Below are 24,901 nucleotides of genomic sequence, written 5' to 3' on the forward strand. Positions count from 1 at the left end.
GGACCAAGAGCCAGGACAACTGAGACCCAGCAGCTGGTCAGGGATGAACTGTTGCTCCCTACCCGGAGTCAACTTGGGTCACCAAGCTTTAGTCACAGCCTCTCCTGGGTGTCTGGTGGGAGCTCTGCCCATAGTGGGCAATGAGGGAAGGAAGAAAGGACCCAAGGTAGGCAGGGGTCAAGGTAAGAATCAGCCCTTTCCCCTCCCCAGCCCTTGTCCTCTGCAGTTCTCTAGGGATGCCTCAAAAGAAGCCCACTAATGTTCTTGGCCCTGGGGAGTCTTCCTCCTTGCTGTCCTTGAGGCTGCTCGTCACTTACTCAAGTGAACCGGAGATGGGCACCTGAGGGAGACATTCCAGGAGGCACCTGAGCCCGGCATCACCCAGCAGGTTTGCTGAGAGGCTGCAAGAGGTACAAGGAGGTTGCTGGTGCTCAGACGTGCCTTCTCTTCAGTTACCATCACTGCTACTCTACCCACCCAGCACTGCCATTATCCCCTCCCCCACTCTGCACTACTTCTGTTCCAACAGCAACGTCATCACCACCACCACCATCCCATCACTGCTACTCGGCATCACCACCTCCATCACCGCTAGAATTATCACCACCATCCCCTCGCCAGCACCACAGTTAACCAGCCTCATCTTCCCCTTCAGTATCTGGTGACCACTCCCAGGACCCATGTGCCTCCAGCAGGCTTTCAGGGGTTAGAGAAAAACCAATTAGCTTTTACTATGCACTTGGCCTGCATCCGTTGGGAGCCATAATTTTTGAACAAGAGTAAATTCAGGAAAAAGAAAGATATTTGGAGGATGTATTTATCCATCAGATTTCTTCTTTTAATTTGAGAATGCAATATCTGAACTTGCACTGGAAGACTTTATTTCCCTTCATTGTAGCATTCTATGGTTTTAGCTAGGGTTTCAGAAACAATATAATCAGCGTGCCCGGGAATATCTGATTTTTGTCCTGCATGTTTGAACTCATTTTGCCCCTGATTATGACACTTTTAAGCCTTGTTTATTTTGTCTTTTCCTGAGAAGTTTAAAAAATGAAAAACTAGTTTGTCTCAGGAAGCCACTTAATAAAGTAATCTTTAAAATAAGCAAAAGTTCCCTTTATAATGAAAAAACAGAAAAACTTAAAGACATCTTGCTTATTCATCTTTCTTTAAAATACATGATTTTCATCAGCCACATTTCTCTCCTTGGCCACATCACAACAGGAACTTAAATTGTGGTTTTTCGGGTAGACCGCTCTCTTTACCTCCTGCCTGCTTGTCCTAAGCTGGACTCCTAACAGTTTTGAGCAAAGACTGTATCGTACTAGTTGTGTGACTTAGGGCAGGTTCTTAAACTCTCTGTACCTCAGTTTTCTCATCTATAAAATGGGGATAATAGTACTTAGCATTGTTGGAAGGATAAAAAGAATATGTAAAGCACTTAGGGCAGTGGAGAAACTACTCAATAGGTATTAGCTTTTTTTCACCTACCCATGCGGGCTGTACTATTTGGGCACCCAAGCCAGGCCACACAGATACCACTTCTCATCAATACGAGAGCCCACAAATCCCCACCCTCCAGGGCCCTCCGCAGGCTGAGGCACTGGTTGCTCTTAACCACCTGCCAGGCAAACCAACGGATCCCTTCTTTCAGGCCCCACCAGCTAGCAGAGCTCCAGTGCCCTGATCCACATGAGGCCAAGGGGCTCCTGTGGCCCTTTGTGAAGGGATCCCCAAACTAGATCAAGGGCATACCCTGAATTAGCTCCACCATGGTGGCAGTGGGGAATGGTAGGGATAAAATGGGGACAGAGAAACCATGTGGACGTGACTGAGTCCCAGGCATCCCATGCATGCCCTGTTAGCTGGTCCTGAGAGGTGCTGAGTGCACACACACACACGCATGCACACACACCCCTTCGGTGCCACCCAGGCACATGCTCCTGGGCTCCTCTCCCCCCTCCTGCCCAACTTACTCCAGCTGGCTGAGGTCTTCACACTTGCTCAGCAACCAGCAGAGAGGCTCCACGTGCTCCTGGCTGAGGCCGCAGCCTGTGAATCTGCTGCAGGAAGGGGTGCAAACCGGGGATGGGGCCACTCAGACCCTCTGCCCTGGCTAGTCCTGGGTGTGGCCTCTGAGTTTCAGTGGGGCCTCACCCAAGCTTGGATTCTCTGGAAACATCCAGCATCCACCACTCCCACCTCCCTCCACAGCAGATCCCACCAACATTCTCCCTCTGGGGAGGTGGTTCTCAAAGTGTGGTCCCCGACCAGCCCCACCAGCATCCCTTGGGAACTTGGTGAGAGGCATATTCTGGGAACGCAACCCAAACGCGCTGAATTAAAAGCTCTAGGAACAAGGCTCTCCAGACTGATTCTGATTCAAGGCGAACTACAGCTCTTGGGGGTCACTTTAATGGACAGACATGAGGGTGGAGTGGAGGAGACTAAGGGTGATGTCTGCTCCTACAGAGGGTTATTGATGCTGGAATCAAAAGGAAGAGTAAGTGTCTTTGAGAGGCCTACACCGAGACCACACAGTAAGGTAAATGAACAGCTTATGGCCAGCCAGCAACTTAAAAAAAAAATCTTAAAATGAGAAAGTACCTAAAACCAGTATCTAAAATTTTTATCATTGTTACTCTCCTTCATGATTTTTTCCATAGTCCTAAATTCCCTATTACCCTACTGTTGACTTCATAGTTTTAAATCAGCTCATTCTTTTTATTTGATGCATTTATTGGAAAAGGAAGCCCTGTATCACTCACTCCGGTGGAAAACTGGCATTGCTTGCCCCAAACAGACCATAAGCATAAGGATACAGGAAATAGGAGAAATATATCATCATTAAATTCAAGCCAGACACTGGCACCTGCTGAGAGCTCTCTCTTTGTTTAAAAGGGAGCTTAGCAAATGTTAAGAGGTGTGGTAGACACGCTAACACCTAACTGAGGCTTCCTCTTGGCCTTAATCAGAGAATTGAAAAGGGAGGAATTCAATGAAGCTGAAGTACTCTACTATCGGCCCAACCATCCCATCCTGGTCTTTGTCCTACATTTTGGAAATCACAGACTTGGAAACTATGAAGGTATTCTAGAAGTCACGATAGTGTTGGGTTAAGACAGGAATTGTAAAGTCTACAGCCCAAGACCGCCTGCTTTATAAGACCTGCACACTAAGAATAGTTTTTCCATTTTCAAACAGTTGAGAAAAAAATCAAAAGGAGAGTAACATTTCATGACACATAAACATTACATGGAATTCAAGTCTCAGTGTCCATAACTCCAGTTTTACTGGCACACAGACACACGCCTTCATTTACATATTGTCTGTGTTGCTTTCAAGCTAAAACGGCAGGGTTGAATAGCTGTGATAGAGACCCTATGGCCTGGAAACCCCCAAATATTTACAATCTAACCCTTTACAGAAGAAGTTTGCCTGCCCCTGGGCCAGGAGCGCTATAAGACTCCCTGGATTCAAGTCCCAGCTGTACCCCTTCTTGCTGCATGACCACAGCTGTGAGGCTTATAGGATGTAATCTGCATGAGGCTCTTAGAATGGTGCCCTACAGATGCTCAGCAAACATCAGCTCTTTATTTATTGTTATTTCGCAGCTGAGGAGGCTGAGACGCAGAGAGAGGGTCTGGTCCAAGGTCACTCGGTGAGCCAGTGGCATCAAATAGCTACCAGAAATGTCATCTCTGTACCTAGAGGTTATTCCCTGGCCCCATTATCCTGTGCAATGCTGGCTCCCCTCTCACCGAGGCAACCACAGAGCACTGGTCCAAGAGTCAGCGGTGTGGCGCAGGGGGACACTCATAACCATGAGTGCCTCTCGTGCTTTACACATTGCCTCAATTCCTCTTTGCCAACGGCCTGCAATATAGTGTCTCCCTTCTCCAGCTGCGGAAGCTGAGGATCGGAGAGGTTAAGGAACTTGCCCAAGGTGCCAGGACCTTGTGGGGTTGGGATTTAAAGCTTGGGGGGCAGGTTGTGAAGTCCTTTTCCTCAGACCAGGCCCCTGAGCTCTAATCCTGTCTGCTGTCTGTGGACTCCTTGTTTGCCCGTGACGGAGCCCAGCCCTCTCAGTGTGTCCTCTGCTCTGGACATCCAGGAGGCAAGTCTGCTCGTCCTCAATCCCCACTGGCTGCTCGGGCACGGTTCCGGGGGACTTACCCACAGCACCCGCCTTCCTGCTCCTCACTAGACCTGAAGTGCAGGGTCGCGTGATGCAGGGACCTGGAGCAGACAGCACCTGGGTCAGCCACCCTTGACCACAGCCTCAGCATGCCCCCAGGGGGCAGGCCCCCCTCCTCCAGCAGCTGAGTCTCTGACGTGGGTCCCACTATCTCCATCCTAGCCCCTCACATCCAACAGACTCCAGGCACCACCCTCCTAGGTTCCGGTTGTCCCAGGGCAATGCTCACCTGAGATCCACCTTCTGAACCCGCGGGCACAGGCTGAAGATGTCAGCCAGCAGGAGGGGGCTCCTTGGGGACAGTTCCATCTGGGTCAGCCTGAGAAGGAAAGGGGCGGGGCCCTATGTGAGCAAGTTGGAACCAAGCAAGATCAGTGGGCAAGAAACCTGGACAGGCTGGAGGTGAATGAAAAGGATGGGGGGGCTGGTGGGTCAGCCAGGCATTAAGGAAGGAGACAGGGACTCAAGAGGGAGAAATAGGAGCTTGAGGTCAAGTGGACTGAGGTGTGAGTCCTAGTTCTGCTTACTGGCTGTGTGTCCTTGGATAAGTGACTTAACCTCTCTGAACCTCAGTTTCCTTATCTGAAAAACAGAACTACTTACACACCTTCCTCTAGGGTGTCATGAGGACTGAATCATATCACGCTTGTGCACTGCCTAGCACAATACCCACGCTTATTGTTATTATTATATTGTTTTTATCCCAAGCACTCATAAGTGAGTCCTTGCTGACAAGGAGCAGGAAGCTTTAGGTCCTTAGAGTTTCTCAAGCTCAGCATTACAGAGATAATTCTTTGGATGTGGGGGCTGTCCTGTAGGAAGTTTAACAGCATCCCAGACCTCTACTCACTAGATGCCAGCAGGAGCATGACCTCCCGCCCCCTCTGCCATCATGACAACAAAAATGTCTCCATTGCCGAATGTCTCCTGAAGGGCAAAATCATCCTCCAGCTGTGAACCACTGCCTTAGAGAAAGTGAGATGCTTCCACCTTGCCCTTGGAGGCATCCTTGGTGTCTCCATTTCCCTCGCTCCATAAACCCTCCATCAGCTTGTCCTGTTAGTTACACCCCCAAGATCCACCCTGAATCTACCTACTTCCCTCTCTCCCCACCAATTCCCAGCCCCCAACATCTCTTACCCTGGCTGTACAACCCCCTCCCTGCTCTTGCTTCCACGCTTGTCCCGGGTCCCTTCTCTACCCAGCAGCCAGACTAAGCTACTGAAAACACAAATCGTTCCTCTGCCTTGGGCAAAATCCCACACTCCTCCCCACAGCTACCAGGCCCTGTGTGACCCGGCCCGGGTTCATTGCTCTACCTTCTCTCCTACAACTCTGCCAGCCACTGTGCTCTGGCCACACTGGCCTTCTGCCTGTTCCTTGAGCCCATTGAGTTCAATCCTGCTTCAGGGCCTCATGCATGCTGTTCCATCTCCTTGGAATGCTGTTCCCTGCTTTTCAAAAGGCTGGCTCCCTCTCTTCCTTCAGGTAGCACCCCAGCGTCCCTCCTCAGAGGCGTTCCCTGACCACCCCTGCCATTGTCTAAATCACCACCACAATCACTCCTTACCACATTCTCTAGAAAAATACTTTATCACTCTCTGAATTCATCTTATTTGCTTTCACTTTGCTTGTCGACCAGCTCCCTCTACTACAAGGTAAGCTCCAAGAAGATAAGGACCTTGTCTTTATTTTTTCTCTCTCAGCTGTGTCTCCAGCACCCCAAGCAGTGCCTGGTCCACAGCAGTGCACAAACAGTATGGACTGAATAATACTGGGTTGGCCAAAAAGTTTGTTTGGGTTTTTCAGTAAGATACTATAGAAAAACCCAAACGAATTTTTTGGCCAACCCAATACAAAGCTTAAGCACTGGTGAGGATCAGGCTGGCTACCTCATTCCAAAGACAGATGAGGAGTTGGGGGCTGATGCTGTGTGACTTGGGCATAGAGAAGTCCCTCTCTGGTCTGAGGTTTCCTATCTATTCACGTTAGCCCACAACTTCTGTGTCCAAAGGAACCCTTCCTGATCCGTCCTTTCCTGTCAGGGTGGGACCATAGTGGATTCTGTAGTTTGACATGGGCTCTGCCACACTTGCCCACCTCTGGGAAGTCACACATCTCCTCCCTCCCCTCCCAAAAGGACTCAGGGATAAGTGAGATCCTGGATGTGATGTCAGCTGTCTCAGGTGTCCCAGAGATCCTTAGCAGGAGTACTTATATTGATGTTTTTAATGGTATGATTTAATTTTCTGTTGTATTTTTCCATATCAGCTGTAGCTGCTCTTGCCCCCTGTTGGAAAAATATTTAGAGTAAATCCTTTTTAAATTCTAACCAGTCTGAGCTGAAATTAGAAAATAGAGTTTTAAATACTTTGGGGATGCTGCTTAAATTCCCCTGTTACAGAATTAGATGGTGACCTTTAAAAACTGGTGTGTGGGGACTTACCTGGTGGTGTAGTGGCTAAGAATCTGCCTGCCTATGCAGGGGACACGGGTTCGAGCCCTGGTCTGGGAAGATCCCACATGCTGTGGAGCCACTAATCCTGTGCGCCACAACTACTGAGCCTGTGCCCTAGAGCCTGCAAGCCACAACTACGGAAGCCCGCGTGCCTAGAGCCCGTGCTCCGCAACAAGAGAAGCCACCGCAATGAGAAGCCCATGCACCCCAATGAAGAGCAGTCCCCGCTTGCCGCAACTAGAGAAAGCCCGTGCTCAGCAACGAAGACCCAATGCAGCCAAAAATAAATTTAAGAAAATAAAATACATAAATTAAAAAACAACAACAACTGGTGTGTGATATATACATGACCTACAACTATAACGTCTCTTTATAGGAGTAGGTGACCTTTCTGTGGGTGGAGAGGAGAATGATGGCCCATTTGTCACAGGCCTTCCATTCTTCAAGGTGCTTTTAGAGCAACTCTCTTGTTTGAATCCCAACCCTGGGGGAAGGGTTGAAGAATATTAGTCCCATTTGTCAGATGAGGAAACTGAGGCTTAGAGGGATCAAATAACTCCCCCCCTGAGGTTGATAAGGTATTAGGGAAGAGCTGGAAGCAGACTTGAGCTCCCAGTTGTGCCAGGTAAAAGGATGAAACAGCCCAAGAGAAGCGGGGAGGGGGCAGGAGGGGATGGCGTCGCAATGCAAGAGCCTCGGCCCTGCACAGTGAAATGGGGAAACCAGTCTTACTGCAGCAGGCTTAGCTCAGGGAGCCGGGGTAGGTGATGCAGCAGGGTCTCCAGGCTCTGGTCACTCAGGACCTTGCAGGACAATCTGTGAAACAAAGCATCTGAATGAGGTGGGGAAACCTCGGGAAAAGCTAGATGGGTCCTAAGCCAGGACTGCCCAAAACACCCCCTCTGAACACTGGGGTCCTTGAGTTATCATTGAGGCAGGAGGAAAAGGAAGGTCATATATGCTTGGAAAATGCTGGGTTAAGCCCCATTAGTTTTCTTTGCTGCAGGACTTCTCAGAGCCTTTAATCTGCCCTCGTGCACTGTGAATTTCTAAAGGGCTATAGTAGACATTTTTCCCCCAAAAGGCATGGACTAGTAGGATTATCATTTTGAGGGCCATGAAGACTGGTACCCTGGAGAACACACCTGTTAAGAAGAGAATGCCGCCTTAACCCAAAGTAGTGAACGTAATGGTGGCAATTCAGGAACGTTAACAGGTCAGCAAAGGAGAGATGCAGGGTAGCTCGGGTCCCTGACTGCCCATCAAAACCAGACCAACCAGCTGATCACTTGTCTAGATAATTCATCAGAAGCCAGTCCACTTAGGAGAAACTCCTGATACCCATCCTTTGGTCTCTGCTCTAGCTGGAGGACTGGGTCAACCAGAGTCTCTAAGCACCTTGGGGTTTACATACAGCCCTCCCTGGGAGTCTAGAGCCACTTCCTGAGCCCCAGAGGCGTTTGGACTGTAGTTTCCTTCTGCCTTTCTCCCCTTTTGCTGCCCCTTCTCTCTGTCCCTGTTTCTTTGTCCCCTGCAGGCTGCCCTTTCCCCTCACTGGGGCTGCCAGGAGCCTGGCCCATCTCCATCGCATTACTGTCTGGCTGAAGGGGGACCCAGCTTCACCTTGGGGGGAACAGTAAAAGGGGCCACCTATGCTTCTGGAACTGGAAGCGAGGAGCCTCTGCCAGGGCCCAGGCTGTAGGCTCAGCTCTACCCGCTCTGTCCCGGGACTGGGCCTGGGGCGCTGAGCACAGGCAGAGCAGAGGCGTTCACTGCGGGGTGGTCTGACCACAAACACCAGTGGCTTTCTGCTGGACCCCAAATACACACAGTGCCACAGGCTCTGCTTGGGGTCAATGTGGGGTTTACACTGTTCGTTTTTGTTTTTTTTTAAGCAACAGAACCTTTACCTTTATTTTGGCATTTGGAATGCCAAAATGTACACATCATGTACCATGGTGATGGGTGATATTAAAAACCAGGGGCAAGGGCCTCCCTGGTGGCGCAGTGGTTGAGAGTCCGCCTGCCGATGCAGGGGATACGGGTTCGTGCCCCGGTCTGGGAGGATCCCACATGCCGCGGAGCGGCTGGGCCCGTGAGCCATGGCCGCTGGGCCTGCGCGTCCGGAGCCTGTGCTCCGCAACGGGAGGGGCCACAACAGTGAGAGGCCCGCGTACCGCAAAAAAAAAAAAGGAAAAAAAAAAAAAAAAAAAACCAGGGGCAAGCGTGTGGGGAACTCTCTGCACTAGTTTTGCAACATTTCTGTAAAGCAAGCCTTAAACTATTCTAAAATAAATGGTTTATTTGAAAATTCATTGGTTCCACACATCCTCATATTCTAGGAAAGCCACAATGTTCTATTACGAGACAAAGTTCACTGCAAATCTTGTTAAGATCCTGTATCTGTTTACATCAAACCGCCTTCCTCTGTATCCATAAGTGTTTGAACATGAGAAGTATGGAAGGACACACCCCAGGTGTCAACATGGATAATTAGCTTGTTGCAAGGACCAGAAGGCATTTGAGACGGGAGCCAGAAAGCAAGAAAAAAAAAAAAAAAACTGTAGCAAAATGGAAAAACACATATGGGGCGATGTAAAATGAAACTGCAGAATGCAGCTGGTCTGTGATTTCGAACAGGAAAAAACTTGTATATGCAAATGGAGAAGGTCACTAGGACAAATGACAACACTGAGTTGACGAGGGACGGGGTTATTTAGATGAGGGAGGTTTGTCTTGGGTTTCTTTATTTTAAGGTAATTATTGTAATAAAATTACAACGATGATGAGGGAAAGAAAGTCTGACCGACCACTTTGCAGATGACAAAGCTGAGGCCTGAGGGGTTAAAGCCATTTGCCCAAAGTTACCCAGCTTGTTGGTGGCTGAGCCAGGACTCCTGATTCTAACCCCAGTCTCTGGTCACAGACCCAGGCGTTCTGGGGTGAGCTGGTAACCCAGGCTGGGGGATGCCCTGAGGAGGGGCCTTCAGAATGAGAGGTTCCAGCCACAGAGGCAGGCCCAGCTGGGTGCCAGGGTGGGGCTCCAGGGGTGATGGGGTGCACTGGGGCTCCCAGGTGCCCTGAGTTGAGCCGATGGGGAGATGAAGCCCTGGGCTCGGGACGGCCTCTCTCAGTGGGAGGGACGAGGTGCCTGAAGCTGGGGCCATTGGGAGGCAAGGAGCCTTCCACCAATGGGTTAGGGAACTCCCATGGCGTAGGGCTACGGGGTCTGGCAGGAAGGGACCAGGGGGGACTCATCCGGTCTCTAACCAGGACACCCCACCCCAGGTCACTGGGCAGGTGCCCACGCTGTGCCCCTGGGGCTGTGTCCTCCGTACTTACTTGACTTCCAGAGGCCCCGGGCACTTCTCCAGAGTCTCACAGAGGCGGGAGAGGCTCAAGGGCTCCAGCTGACATTCCCTGAGGCTGAAAAGGGGCAGCGGGCAGGGCGAGGGGGTCAGGGAGGGCTCAGGGTCCCTGTCCAGCCCCAAGGGCTCCCCGCTTCTCCCAAGAACTCTCCTCCCCAACCTGCAGGCCGCCAGCCCCTGCAGTGCCAGCAGGGCACACTCTCCACCCCTTACAGCCCCCAGTCCCCCCACTCCGACAGAAACAGTCAAGGCCCCCTGAGCGCCCAGCTGCCCTCGTCCAGTCCCAAGTCCTCCCCACTGCCCCCACCTACATCCAGGCCATCGTTGTCACTCGCCTGGGCCACTTGAACACCCCCTGGGTTCCCCCTCTTGCCTCCCTGCCATCCTCCACCCTGCCAGCATCTTAGCTTTAACAAATACAAATCTGGCAGCCTCTCCTGTGCTGAAAACCCTCTGTGGTTCCTCCATTATCCTTAGGCTAAAAGCAAAACGTCTTTCCCATGTCTTCACTCGCCTCCACTCTCCCTGTATAATAAGCTCTAGCCACACAGAAATGCTTCCCCAGAGCCAAGCCTTCACTCCCCTGGGCCTCTGCACGAGCCGTCCCGTCTGCCTGGGATCCTGCCCACCCCGTCCCCAGAGAACCCTGTTCAGGCCCCAGCTAACATGTCTCTCTTCTTAGGTGAGGAAATCAAGCCCCAGAGAGGGGAGGAGCCCAGCCAGGGTCTCACAGCCCCTCATGGCAGAGCTGGGAAGTCTTCAGAGAAAACAGTGCAGAATCTTCTCTACAGGGGACGCCGGAGCCAGCAGCCCCCCGTCACCAGCCCTCACACTTCTTCCCCCTTCTCTCAAACTCTCTTTCCCCTGTCTCCCAACCCCCAGGCTCTCCACTCCCTCACCCCTTACCCCACTGTGGTTACCCCTAAACAAGAAGTGGGTAAGATGGTACCAGAAGCTCCTGGAGATGCGGCGCTGACCGAACCCCAAGAACTGGGCTCCAGCTTGGAACTCTGGCAAAGATCCAGCAGCCAGCAGATCTCTAGGAGTGGGGAAATCATTTTGAAAGGAAAGTTCAAGGCATCCACATTGGAAGCCTAGACTCATTAGCCGGGGCTGGAAGGGGCCCTCGGGACAGTCAAGCCCCTCCCTGTACGGATGGGGCAACTGAGGCCCAGGGAAGGGAAGCCAGAGTGAGGATGCCAGCAGCTTATACCTGTCCAGGTGGGCAGCACCTGAGCAGGTGGAGGGGAGCTAGGACAGAGCCCTCCTCTTTCTGACCACTGGTATCATCCACCTATCTGTGCCTCAATTCTTTTGGCTTCAAGAACCCAGAGAGTTCCCAGAAATGGAGACCCTAGCTCGGCAAGCAATACCACCCCGGTTTCAGGCAGCCCACCTGCTACGGCAGTGTTTTTCTCTAACACATTAGCTGGAAATGCACTCTGCCCAGCTGGCCCCGCTTTAGGAGCCCTGTGTTTTTTGCCCAGGTGAGACCAGGATGCCGGGCTCCACTAGGGGGCAGCCGAGAACACCTGCGAAGAACTAACTTCACCGCAAAGATGTGGAAACTTTTTCAGAGCACCAACGGTTCTTGGCTTCTCTAATGTGATACTCAGTGTGAAAGGGCAGGGATTCATATGAAGTCAGGACGCTGCAAAGTGCTGCAAAGGTCCTCAGTGGCAGAAACACAGCGGCTCCCCTCCACCCTCCCACACATCCGCTCTCCTAACACCTGCTCTGCTGCAGCATCACCCGTCAGCCCCTCCCTCCCATGTGCACTCCTTCTTAGAAAAGATTGAAAGCAGCTGATTACTGCAAATTCATATGGGGGAGGGGTTACAGAAGTGATTAATTCCAGCCTGCCAGACCTGGGCTAACAGTCAGCATGGGTCTGGGGGTTGGGGGCACCTATAAGAAATGAGGACCAGAGAGAGAGAGAGAGAGGGGAGGCCCCCCCCAACCTCAGAGCTTTCCCTCCTTACCTGTCTCTTCCATCACCTCTCAGGATGACGCGTTGTCTCTCAGAGCTGCAGGCAGAGAGGAGGCGGCAGCCTGAGAAAGGGCCAAGGGCCCCCTTCCCAGGCAGCAGTAAGAGACCAGACAGGCTGGGTCAAGGAAGACGTGGACGGTGGCCTGTTTTCTCAGCAAATAGGACAATAAATATACATACAAAGCAACCACCGATATGAGTTCCTGTGATTCTCACAATAAAATTGTGAGGTAAGGAAGTGTTTGGGTTTTTTTTAACATCTTTATTGGAGTATAATTGCTTTACAATGGTGTGTTAGTTCCTGCTGTATAACAAAGTGAATCAGCTATATGCATACATATATCCCCATATCCCCTCCCTCTTGCGTCTCCCTCCCACCCTCCTCTCCCACCCCTCTAGGTGGACACAAAGCACCGAGCTGATCTCCCTGTGCTATGTGGCTGCTTCCCACTAGCCATCTATTTTACATTTGGTAGTGTATATATGTCCATGCCACTCTCTCACTTCGTCCCAGCTTACCCTTCCCTGTCCCCGTGTCCTCAAGTCCATTCTCTACATCTGCGTCTTTATTCCTGTCCTGCCCCTAGGTTCATCAGATCCTTTTTTTTTTTTAGATGCCATATATATATGTTAGCATACGGTATTTGTTTTTCTCTTTCTGACTTAACTTCACTCTGTATAACAGTCTCTAGGTCCATCCACCTCATGACAAATAACTCAATTTCGTTTCTTTTTTATGGCTGAGTAATTTTCCATTGTATATATGTGCCACATCTTCTTTATCCATTCATCTGTTGATGGACACTTAGGTTGCTTCCATGTCCTGGCTATTGTAAATAGAGCTGCAATGAACCTCGTGGTACATGACTCTTTTTGAATTATGGTTTTCTCAGGGTATATGCCCAGTAGTGGGATTGCTGGGTCATATGGTAGTTCTATTTTTAGTTTTTTAAGGAACCTCTATATTGTTCTCCATAGTGGCTGTATCAATTTACATTCCCACCAACAGTGCAAGAGGGTTCCCTCTTCTCCACACTCTCTCCAGCACTTATTGTTTGTAGATTTTTTGGTGATGGCCATTCTGACCAGTGTGAGGTGATACCTCATTGTGGTTTTGATTTGCATTCTCTAATGATTAGTGATGTTGAGCATCCTTTCATGTGTTTGTTGGCAATCTGTATATCTTCTTTGAAGAAATGTCTATTTAGGTCTTCTGCCCATTTTTGGATTGGGTTGTTTGTTCTTTTGATATTGAGCTGCATGAGCTGCTTGTAAATTTTGGAGATTAATCCTTTGTCAGTTGCTTCATTTGCAAATATTTTCTCCCATTCTGAGGGTTGTCTTTTCGTTTTGTTTATGGTTTTAAGGAAGTATTCTTACCCCTGCTTCGCAGCTCAGGAAACTGAGGTATCAAGAGATGCAGTGACTTGCTCAAAGTGGCATAGTAGGTAAGTGGTAAGCCTGTATTTGTACCTGGTCTGTCTGCAACCGTAACACCCATTCTTGGAAGGGGGGAGGGGAGGAATAAGTGGACTTCACCTGAAACCAGGGCTGCCCCCTAGTGGATGATGTGCTTTGCCTTGGCCAGGGCCGCTTGGCTAGGTGCCTTCCCTTCTACACTCTCATCAGCTCCAGAGACCCCACAATTCAGGCAGGTCCCTGAGAACTCAAGCTCCCACCAGGGAGCTCCCAGTTTCCTTAAAAGTCTCCCAGGACAACCCAGAGAGTAAGTACAGGAGAGTCGATGGATTGTGCCCCGTGGTGAATTTGGAGAAATTTGAGTGTCCCTGGAGCTATATTTCACTCATTCGTCTATTCATTCATTTCACAGACACTCATTGCATGTTCACTGGACCTGGTATCATACCAGGGCCCTGAGGATGCTATATAGTGAATGGGACAGATGAGGGGCAGAGTGGGGTCCCAGGGACACTCTCACCTGAAGTCCAAGTGCAAAAGCCACGGCAAAGTAGAGAAGCACTGGGTCAAACTGAACACAGCATCCAGGGACAAACCGTTCTCACTGAGGCTGGAGAAACAGAGGGATGAGTCTGACAGAGGTCACTCAGGACTCAGAAACACCCTCTTTGTGGTCAGAGCACAGGGCAGGGGCAGGCTGTCCCTCCCTGTTCCAGACGATGGAACACACTGAACCCCGGATGGTCAGAGCACCTCTGCCAACTCCCCATTGTACAGATGGGGAAACTGAGGTCCAGAGAGCAGCAAGGTCTTGCCCAAGATTATGAGACATGTTGGTGACGGAGCTGAGATTGGAACTCAGTGGTTCCCTCCGTCTATGATGAATCTTTGAGCCAGACTTGTGCCTCAGTTTCCCCACCTGATCAAGGAGGGGCAGTGCCCAGTGCAAAGTGAAAATGTGGGGCCTCTTGTTCAAGGAGCAGGAACAGAGCTTTCCCTTTCTTTCGTGGTCAGTCTGTCCTGGTGGTTTATATTTGCCACTTAACGCTGCACTCCTCAGGCACTGGGAGACTGGCAGGCGAGTGCAGACCTCACAGGCCGGGATCACACCAGGCATTCTCAGTACTGAGAAGGTCATGGGGGATTTGCCCGAAAGCTCCAATTTGCATAAAATTTGCCTGCAATGGTGGTGAGGCCTTTCCCCCCGCCCCCTGCAGGCCCTGACCGGGAACAGAGGCAGCCTCCTCTGGTCCCAGCTTCCCAACGAAAGGCGGCCTGAGCAGGCAGTGCCCACAGGCCACAGCACTGGTTACAGTGAAAACCACAGCCACTGCCTCTAGAGTTTATGTGTTAACTGACTGGGAACCAGGGGCTCAGAGAAGGTGATGTAATTTGTCCAGTGACACTGGGAACCTGGGGTCTGTGACCAGGTTCCTGCGGCCAGGAAGCCTCTCCCTTGGGCCCAGAAGAGCCAGGGAGGAGGAGAAGGGGGCATGTGAGCCAGGAGCACAGGGACCTTTAAGGGCCTAGAAACTCTGGCTGGCTGCAGGCAGAGTCTGGGGGTTCACGGCCTCCTTCCAGGGCCTCCCTCCCGTAGTGCACATCTCCCTCATCTCTGCCAGGTGCTCAGAGCTCTCAAGTCTCCCCGGGCACCGTTCTCCTGGGTGTCTTCTCTAGTCCAAACCCTCCCTGCCTACCTGGCCAGGGCCCCTGTCAAACAGCCCCTCCCCGCGCCCCCCCCGCCCCCCCCCGGGCCAGAATGGCTGCCAGCTGTTATATTAATCAGGTAATACTTCCCAGCCCTGCCTGCCTGGGCCTCCCAGAGAGCCTGTGCAGAGACAGGGAGACAGGTTTGAGAAACGAAGGCTTAACTCAGCAGCTGGATTGCTGAGTCACAGAGACCAGTGTCTATTTTAGTGAGAAATGCAGTAGTTACTATCCTGTCCTGGGCACTGGCCACGTGTCAGGGACTGGCCCCGGTGGTTGACATGCATTGTCTGATGTAACCTTTATGATAACCCCAGGAGGGAGTGAGATGGGACACAGAATATCCCCCCACCCCGTCATCTCCATCCCCCCTTCCCACACACATGCCCTCATCCCGAGATCAAACCTCAGAGGCTTTGCCCAGAGGGCTACTCACTTCAAGGACTGCAGAGCGCCCAGCCCTGGAAGCAGCTGAGCCAGCAGGGCGACACCTTTGTCCCCAAGAGCATTGCCTGATAAGCTGGGAGGGGCAAGCAGGGAGGACAGGTCAGTGGAGGGGCGGGGGTTGGGGGGGTGGAGACAGCAGGAGCTCGCCTCTCCACCCCGGTCACTCAGCTTCTCCTGAAACTGGGATACGGTCCTGGGCTGCCAGGCTGGATCTCAGCACATGGCACTGGATCAGCTGGGGTCTCCCAGCATGTGGATGTGGGATCTTAGTTCCCCGATCAGGGATCCAACCCGCGCCCCCGGCATTGGAAGCGCGGAGTCTTAACCACTGGACCTCCAGGGAAGTCCCTCCCCTCGGGTTCTCATCCTCAGGTTTGTGACCCCTGAGGGGTTAGGCTTGGGCTTCAGAGAGTGTCAAATATTGGGGAACCTGTATTTTAGGGGGAAGAGTCACAACTTTCACCAGGTTCTCTAAGGGGTTCCTGATTGCAGCGGGGAAAGAATAGATGACCCTAAATCTTAAAACACAGAACAAAACGCAACACACGAACACCTACCCACTAATGGGCCCCACCACCCGCCTTCCAGCAACCACTCACTCGAGGTGACGGAGGCAGTGACTTCCTCCCAGTGCTTTGCAGAGCTGCTCTAGGTGCTGGGCTTGCAAGGCACAGTGTGTCAGCCTAGGGAGGGGAGGACCACAGCCCTGCAGCGCCTGCCCAGCTCAACAGAGGCAAGCAGGGCCCCCCACCCGCAGATACACAGGCAGAGAGGCTTGTGGAAAGGGGACGGGGATGCATCGGGCACCCGGACAGGCAAAGAGGGACCGACACACAGCACACGTGAGATGTCACATGGGCAGAGAAGAGCCAGAGAGAGTCAGAGACACAGAGAGAGGCAGACCAAGATGGAGAGACACTGAGGATAAGAGAGGGAGGGAAGGAGACAGACGCAGAAAGAGACTGAGAGAAACTGAGTGCCAGAGAAGGACAGACAGACAGGGAGGGGCATTCAGATGGACACAGAATCAGAGAGGAGGCTGGAAGAGTTGTGATGGGAGCCCTGTGAAGGCCAAGCTGAGTCCCCAGGCCTAGGCCCCAGGATCAGGAACGAAGGGGCTGCACGCTCCCCATTTTCTCCGTCCAGAGTTCCCACAACCCCTCAGCTACTGGAGGTCAGGGGAGCTAACGGGGGTGGGAACCGTGGGCAGGGAAGATGACTGGGGGTCTGCCGTGTGAGCCCCTTCTGGGGTGGGCTGGGCAGGGGAGATGGGAGGCAGGAAAACCAGGACATGACAGCAGGTTGTGTCCTCCGGGGAGCACGTGGCACTGGGGACCCAGGACAGGCTCTGTGCCCAGGAAGGGGGGAGGCAGGAACCATGCTTGGGGCCTGCAGGCCATCACGGTACCTGATCCTTGGGGCGCACAGGAGCGGATCAGAGGGCATCTGGAATGTAAGGCTGTCAGGAAGCGCAGCACTGGAGGGAAACACACACCAAGGCCATGCTGAGCAGACACCTCATCCACTGCCTCAGACTCCAGCCTTAGCCTCACTTCCCACCATTCAATTCCTATATGAGACCTGGGGACAGTCAGACCTTGGTTCCAATTGGGCTTCTCGGCTTCCTGGCTGTGTGACCTGGGACAAATCACTTAGCCTGGTACTGGGAGAACACAGGTGAATTGTCTCAGTTTGCTGCTTGGTGCATAGTAAGTGCTCAGTTAACCTTGGCTCTTAGGATCATTAATCTCATCACCAGCAGTGCCTTCAAAGATGTCAGCCTCAGCTGCAAGCAAGCCTTCTAAAGCTCAGACCCTACAGAAGAGATTGTAGGTGCACACTGAGGAGCAAAGAGCTGAGTCTCTGCTCAGGTGCCAGCCTGGGGCAATCCAGGAAGGAACCATGGTGGAGGCAAACACCCTCTAAAGGGTCCTTGTGCCAACGGGAGCCAGAAGTTCTGACCAGAATCAGAGCTACACGCCAGGCGATCCTCTGGGTTTAGGTTGAAGGGCCTCCGTCTCCCACATGTAGCTCTCTGGCTACCCCACCCCTGCCCCAGTCTGCCCTCTGCATCTGGCATCCTAGGGCTCTCTTCAGGTACCACTTGGGAAATGGGGAGGCAGTTTGTCCTCTGAGCCTCCCCTTAGGGCTTCATCCCCAGCCAAGCCTGCTGGCTTCTTGTGCCTTCGTGAATTTGTCAAGGTCCCCCAGCTGTTGAGTTACACTGTCCAGCTGTGGCGGTCAAGGAGGGGACGGTCCTGGTCCTACCTTTTCTGGGTCACCTCCTGCTCCTCCGGCTCCGGGGCAAACTTGAGGACCACGGTTTTGTGCAGCAGGCTGCAGACAGGAGGGGAGGGAGGAAGCAGCTGCTGGGGGGCCCAGCTGCTGCTGCGTCTTATTTTTAGCCTGGCCTCCAGGAACCTCTAAGGTATCATCCCCCTACCTCTAGCTGCGGCACTTCCTCTGACTTTGCCCTGATGTCTTCTCTCGCCTGAGGGTACTCACCCCTGTGCGGTGAGGCCACACTGCCAGGTCGGGACAGGCACTGAGAGTCCAGAGCATCCCTAACCTCGCCTTTCCAAGTGAACGTTATATATATATTTCCCATGACAAAAGTTATTCTTCTTCCCTCTGGAGAACTTAGAAAATATAGTAAAATAAGAAAATAAAGAAAAATCACCCACAATCTCTTCCACATATCAATTATCACTGATGATAACATGTGGAGTGGATCCTTCAAGTCTTGTCTTCTTAATGCAGTTAATATTCTTTCTTTTTCTTTCTTAAAAGATGGGATTAAATTTACAGATTCCCTTTTAAAAATTCCCTTTTAAATATTTCAAAGGACAGATGAAGCAAGGGTTACATGATGTTGATAATTATTGGTGGGAGTTGGGAGTTCATTATACCATTCTCTCTAGCTTTCAGTTTGATTGAAAAGCTTTATTATAAAAATGAGAGGGCTTCCCTGGTGGCGCAGTGGTTGAGAGTCCGCCTGCCGATGCAGGGGACATGGGTTCGTGCCCCGGTCTGGGAAGATCCCACATGCCGCGGAGCGGCTGGGCCCGTGAGCCATGGCCACTGAGCCTGCGCGTCCGGAGCCTGTGCTCCGCAAAGGGAGAGGCCACAACAGTGAGAGGCCCGCGTACCGCAATGAAAAATAAATAAATAAAATAAAATGAGGAATTAAAAAAAATGTTTAAGTTTTTGTTTTTGTTTTTTTTTAGCCACACCGCATGGCTTGTGGGATCTGACTGAACCTGGGCCACGGCAGTGAAAGCACCGAGTCCTAACCACTGGGCTACCAGGGAATTCCCCGATGAATTAAGATTTTTATGTTTACTTAATATGCCAGAGTCATCCCTCCACACTAAAGCTGCAGCTATATAATGGTTCCATCAGTTCTTCTCTCTGGAGGCAACTTAGTTTACTTAACTAGTATCACTAATATCTTACTGTTAAAGATTTAAGTTATTTTCATTTTTTTCCTATTATAATCAATACTGAGGTGAACATCCCTGCAGGTCAAAGTGTTTGCACAGTCACGGTGATTTCTTCATTATAAATTCCTAGAAGTGAATGGAGTGTCATTTGGAATGCCCTAGGGGCCTTTACTGAATCATTATATACAGTGAACCAAGGCCCCTAGTACCACCTCGTGGGTGAATCTGGTCTCCCTTCCTCCTTTAAGGGGTGTTTAAAGCAGGAGACCCCTATGGGTGGGGACTGTGTTGACATTAATTAGCATCTGTCCTCAGCTGCCCAGACTGAATGCGGAGACTTACAGAAATAAGGTTGGGCCCGGTCTGAGGTCGGGTTCTCTTAGAAGCAGAGTCACTTGGTCACTGTGTACATGATGTACTGAGGGTCTGATCTCAGGAGAAACCAGTAAGGGACCGAGGGAAGCAGAACAGGGCAGGTCCTCAGCCTGATCCCACAGGGAGCATGAATGCAACACAGAAGAGCCAGATCTGACTACCTGTTGGATCTGTTTCTTTTACTTTAACCTTTGCTTCCCGTCGCTTTTGTTCACTAAAAGGATACTGTCTGTACGTAATGGCCTGCCTTGGAGAACCCTGCCCCTCTGCCTGAATGTTAAACCAAAGTGCCTTTGTTCAGGGAAGCATCCTGACCCCGTCCACCTGTGGCTGGCTGCAAGAAAGAAGAAATTAACACGTCCCCTGCCCAAGGCTGGCCATCCCAGGGGATATTTGCAAAACTTATGGCCCTTTTACTTCCTCATCTCCTCCCCCTCTCTGTTCTATAAGAGAAACTGGCATCCAAGCCCCGATAAGATGGTTTCTCGGAGACACTATTCTGCCATCTTCTCAGTCTGCCTCAACACCTCGTCTCAGATTCATTGGCCTGTGTGTGGCGAGCAGAGTGAGCTTGGACTTGGTAACGTCAATAGCACTAAAAGTTTGTCCCACCGGAGGTAACGGGGCCAGAGGGTTATACCTCTGCCTCTGTCATTGGCCACTCCTGGCTGGGAGGATTAGGGGGTGTGTAACCTCCCAGGCGTCACTGGCTCTTATCGGCCCAGGACATTTCTCTGGAGGAGGTATAAGCTGTGCGCAGCCAACACCCACAGCACCTGGGAACGGGCGCCCAGCTGTAAAGGGGTCTGGGCGGGCACTAGCAGCATCTTCTACAGGTCTCAAAGGCCTGGGGCCAGAAAGAATTCCAAGGACTTAGAGAGAATGACAGGAGAGCCCAAGAGCTCCACGCTAGAGGCGAGAGTGGGTGATGGGGGTCCACTGGGAGTCCCTACCTGACGTGTAACTCTGCCAGAGTCCGGCACGTGCTCACTGCACTCAGCACACGGCACACCCCGGCCAGAGAAAGTCCATTGCTGCTGAGGCTGCGGAGAGGAGGAGGGAGACGGCCATTAGCAGGTGGCTGGAGTCCCCAGCGCCACACAGCTCCAGCCGCCTTCTCCTGGCTCAGCAGCTGGCTGGCTGTCACTCGTGGAATGTCCTGAGTCTTTAACCAAAAAAAAGAATGACCTCTTGCCCCACACAGAGAATAAAGTTCTCCAGCTGGAGCAGTAAGAGCTGACTCACTGTTTTTACTTCTCTGATCCTCAGTTTTCTGGTCTGAAAAATAACCACCATTTTAATCCCATTTTACCAATGGGGAACCTGAGGCCAAGAGATATGAAGTTACCTTCCCAGGGTCACAGAGCTACTGAGTGACAGAGCCAGGGTCTAAATGTAAAGCCAAGACTCCAAACCACTGATACCCTAACCTCAACACTCCCCCACTCCCACTCGACGCTAAGACCCCAACACATCCCACCCCCCTCAAGTAGCACCCCTAGCCCACACCGTGCAACACCACAGCACGCCCAGTAGCCTATTACCCTTTCTTCTCACTCCACTACCATAACGACCCACCCCTTCACCCCAAAACCACATCCCACCGTATCACTTCCCACTCCAACAGCCCAGCACCCATCCACCTAATACCCTAGCGCTGCCCCGGTGCAACTCTGCATCCCACCCCACCCCGGGGCTGTTGTCAGGACAAACTGGAATACAAGCTACTGATGTACAGTGAACACGTTCTACATGTTCAAGGGATTTTAACAACTGGAACAAAGTGGCTCATGCCAGAGGCAAAGGCAAGGCATGGTTGAACCACTCCAACTACGCTGCAGCTGGGAGAAAAAGTAGAGCTGGTCGGTGGAGCAGCACTATTTCTGGTGACTGTGGGCACGGGGACCAGGGGTGGCAGGGACCAGCTGGGGCTCTCCTGGGCCCTCCCTGGTAGTCGACAGTGGGGTGGGCGACTCACTCCAGCTTCCTGGCGATGTGCAGCTGAGGTGCAGCCTCCGCCATCAGTTGACAGCCTTCATCTTCCAGCTGGTTCCCTGAGAGGCTGAGACAGAGGGGTCTGATGTCCTGTGCTGCCCCTCAACCCTCAGCATTCACACAGTCAAAGCATCCCTCCAACAAATGAGACTCAATTATAATGAACATTGAAAGACTGCGTACCACATGCCTGGCACTGTCCTAGATGCTCTTACAATTAATCGATATTTAATCCTCATAACAACCCTACGAAGTAGGCACTATTATTATCCTCATTTTACTGATGAGTTAACCGATGGTTAAAACACTTGCTCAGAGTTGGGCCTGGGATTTGAACTCCGGCAGCCTGACTTCAAGGTCCCATCCTCAACTGTTTCTTTATGCTGCAACCTACATAATTACTTCTTGTGATGAGCTCCACGCTTATAGGGAAATCTGATCTAGTCTGGGGACCAGGAAAGGCTTGCCTGATGTTTGAGCTACTTGCTAGAAAAACTAGGAGTTTAATAGGTAAGGGCTGGGAGAGAGATGGGGGAAGGGTGTTCCTGGCAGTAGGAACAACACAGTCAAAGATCCCATGGCAGGCTTCCCTGGTGGCGCAGTGGTTGAGAGTCCGTCTGCCGATGCAGGGGACACGGGTTCGTGCCCCGGTCCGGGAGGATCCCACGTGCCGCAGAGCGGCTAGGCCCGTGAGCCATGGCTGCTGAGCCTGCACGTCCAGAGCCTGTGCTCCACAACGGGAGAGGCCACAACAATGAGAGGCACGCGTACCTCAATAAAAAAGAAAAAAGAAAAAAAAAGATTCCATGGCATAGCACATTAGAGGACTTGAAAAAGAGCCGGTATGTCTGCATTAAAGATGGAGTGGGAAGGTGGGGTCAGATGGGGCTTGTGGGGTTGGAGGCATGGTGCTGGATCACACAGGATTTTAGGATTTGGGCTTATCTTGAGCACTGGGAAGGGGGCAGGCAGTAAAAAGAAGTTCACTGCCAGGTGGAGGTGGCCAGGATGGAAGCCTAGTGAGGAGGTATCCAAGTGAAAGATGAGAGTGGTCTGGACTAGGGAGGTGGATGAAGAGGATGGAGAAAATAGAACTTTTTTTTTTTTTTTTTTTTGCAGCGCTGCACGGCATGTAGGATCTTAGTCCCAGACCATGCGGGGTCTTAGTTCCCTGACCAGGGATCGAAACCATGCCCCCTCCAGTGGAAGCGCAGAGTCTTAACCACTGGACTGCCAGGGAAGTCCCCAAGAGAACGGTTTTGAGAACTATATAGGGGGTAGGTCGACTCAGGATGGACTGGCTATAGGAGGAGGGCAAGGGAGCTGAGAGGTGTCTGGTCTGTGTAACCAGGTGGGTGATGGGGCACACCTGCAGGTGAGAAAACTGGGGGAGGGACAGGCTTGGTGGTGGCGAGGTGGGTGGAAGTATGTGAGTTGGGTAAAAACCACCTTCTAATCCTGTCTTGGTTCTCCCAATGGGACAAGGTCAAGGTTCAAGCTTTGGTCATCAAGGCAGCCCTCACCCCGTCCATCTTGCCCTAGGGTGGGGCCACTCAAAATACATGATGGCATTCCATCACTCCACCTTCATGCCCATTTGATTTCCTGGGATGATCGTGGCAGGGGTCCCTTCCCGGTGACATGACAGGACCTCCACCAATCCCCAAACCCCACTCTCAAAGGCTCTGCTCAGGAGCTGGACATCATGGGAATTTCTCCAGCCCAAAAAGAGAAGGTCATCTCATGCTACTCTGGGAGGAAGACAGGGTGAGGGGACCCTGAGGGCTGTGGTCTGGAAGACAAGACTGCACGTGATGAGGTTTCTGCTTCGCAGATCTCAGTGAAGATGAGGGCGGGAGCCAGACTGTCTGAGCCTGAACCCTGGCCTAGACTCTTCCTAGCCTTGTGACCTTGAGCAAATTTACCTTTCCGTGGCTTAATTTCCTCCACTATAAAATGCACATAGTAACAGTACTTACATCATAGAGATATAAGGATTAAATGAGAGGATGTATGTAAAACCACCTGGGACAGGACGGGTGCTAAGTCATGGTAGCTGTTAGGATGATCTGATTCCCCCAAATTCTTAATGAAGCAGCATGCCCTTCCCCACACCGTCCACCCAAAGCTGAGGCCTTGCCTATGCTGCCCTGCCCTCCCTTTCTGTCTCCTGTCCCGCGCTCCCCATCATACTCACTCCACTTCATCCAGGTGTGGACCTTCCCGGAGCTGGGCTATGAGCACTTCCACATCATGGACCCCGAGCTGACACTCCTGGAGGCTGTGGCAGGGGTAGGGCCGAGAAGCTCAAGGTAAGAAGCTATGCTGTGCCTCCTGAAGCTCTGAGTGCAGCTACCAGGAAGGAGCTGCAGCAGCCAGGAGGCCGGCAGACCTGGGTCTAATCTTGGCCTTGTTTTTCAGTAGCTGGGTGACCTGGGATAAGGCACCTAACCTATCTGAGACTCAGTTTTCTCCTCTATCAAATGGGACTGATAATGTATACTTTGCAGGGTTTTCAAAAGAATCACAGTGAGGTAATGGATATAAAGTACTACAGTGCCAAGCACAAAGCAAGGGCCCATTACATTACAGCCATTATTGTTATGACGAGTGCTCCCTGTTCAGGCCGGGATGGGTTACTCATGTCCTTGCCCGGCTCCACATCTGCTTTTCCTTTTATCCTCCCTGCCCCTGCCACGCCTCCTCTGGGAAGGGACCCTCCCCCTGTATCATATCCCTCCCCTCAAAGCAATGGATCCCATCCCACTGAGGTACCTGAGTGTCAGGCTTCTCCTCTGAGCCTCTTTCCTCTGGTTGGCATTTCCCTGTAGGTCTGGGTCTCTGGCAAGAACAAATCCAACACTGGCCTGGGCTCAGGAGTCCAGGGCCTGATGGACCAAACCTCTTCCCTTGGTTTCTAGGAACTGAAAACCCTATAGCATGACCCACAGTGAATGAATAACAAAGATGGTTGCCTGAAGGTACTAAAGGTGCTATTCAGCAAAGCAGCAGGGAAAAAGGTTTAAGGTCAATTGGGACCTTTATTCAAATTCTGGCTCTGCCATATATAGCTGTATGGCCTTGGGTAAGTCACTTCACCCATCTGAGCCCCAGTTTTCTCTTTTCTAAAGTGGGATGACAACATCCAACACATACATCCAATACACAGAGTGATCGAAGGACTGAATGAGACGATGTATGGTCAAGTGCCCAGCATAGGCAAGCTTAGCAAAGTGCAAGCTTAACGAAAAGAAGCTGCTATTGTCTAAGATGCCATAGTCTCCATTTGTAGATGTACCATCTGTGATTCAGAAGGCCAGGAGCATGGACTGCATGTGGGTGCAGGCTTTGGGAAGCCAAGGCACCGCCAAGTGTTCTCTCCAACTGGGCTAGGGGAGGACTGGGGTCTGTAGGGGTGCTGGAACCTTATGGATTTTCATAGACTTCTAGATCAGTGCTGTCCAAAAGAACTCTCTGTGATGATGGAAATGTTTTCTATTT

General features: G+C 51.6%; 1 protein-coding gene across 2 annotated transcripts in view; it reads right to left on the bottom strand.

Annotated features, from left to right (window-relative positions):
• Positions 1–24,901, bottom strand: part of NLRC5 (NLR family CARD domain containing 5) — a 113,057-nt gene that overhangs the window by 25,357 nt on the left and 62,799 nt on the right. For both annotated transcript variants that reach the window (XM_082607421.1, XM_082607422.1), the window contains exons 12-28: positions 24,176–24,241; positions 23,598–23,681; positions 21,384–21,467; positions 20,359–20,448; positions 17,856–17,924; positions 16,996–17,064; positions 16,187–16,270; positions 15,577–15,660; positions 13,954–14,043; positions 12,007–12,051; positions 10,974–11,063; positions 9,999–10,082; positions 7,389–7,472; positions 4,428–4,517; positions 4,177–4,239; positions 1,977–2,063; positions 318–401 (exon numbers count right to left, since the gene is read on the bottom strand). In XM_082607421.1, coding sequence (XP_082463547.1) covers positions 318–401; positions 1,977–2,063; positions 4,177–4,239; positions 4,428–4,517; positions 7,389–7,472; positions 9,999–10,082; positions 10,974–11,063; positions 12,007–12,051; positions 13,954–14,043; positions 15,577–15,660; positions 16,187–16,270; positions 16,996–17,064; positions 17,856–17,924; positions 20,359–20,448; positions 21,384–21,467; positions 23,598–23,681; positions 24,176–24,241 — 1,347 coding nt within the window. The remainder of the gene's footprint in view (positions 1–317; positions 402–1,976; positions 2,064–4,176; positions 4,240–4,427; positions 4,518–7,388; positions 7,473–9,998; positions 10,083–10,973; positions 11,064–12,006; positions 12,052–13,953; positions 14,044–15,576; positions 15,661–16,186; positions 16,271–16,995; positions 17,065–17,855; positions 17,925–20,358; positions 20,449–21,383; positions 21,468–23,597; positions 23,682–24,175; positions 24,242–24,901) is intronic.

The sequence above is a fragment of the Mesoplodon mirus genome (genome assembly GCF_964341445.2).
Source record: "Mesoplodon mirus genome assembly, chromosome: 19".
Classification (NCBI taxonomy): domain Eukaryota; kingdom Metazoa; phylum Chordata; class Mammalia; order Artiodactyla; family Ziphiidae; genus Mesoplodon; species Mesoplodon mirus.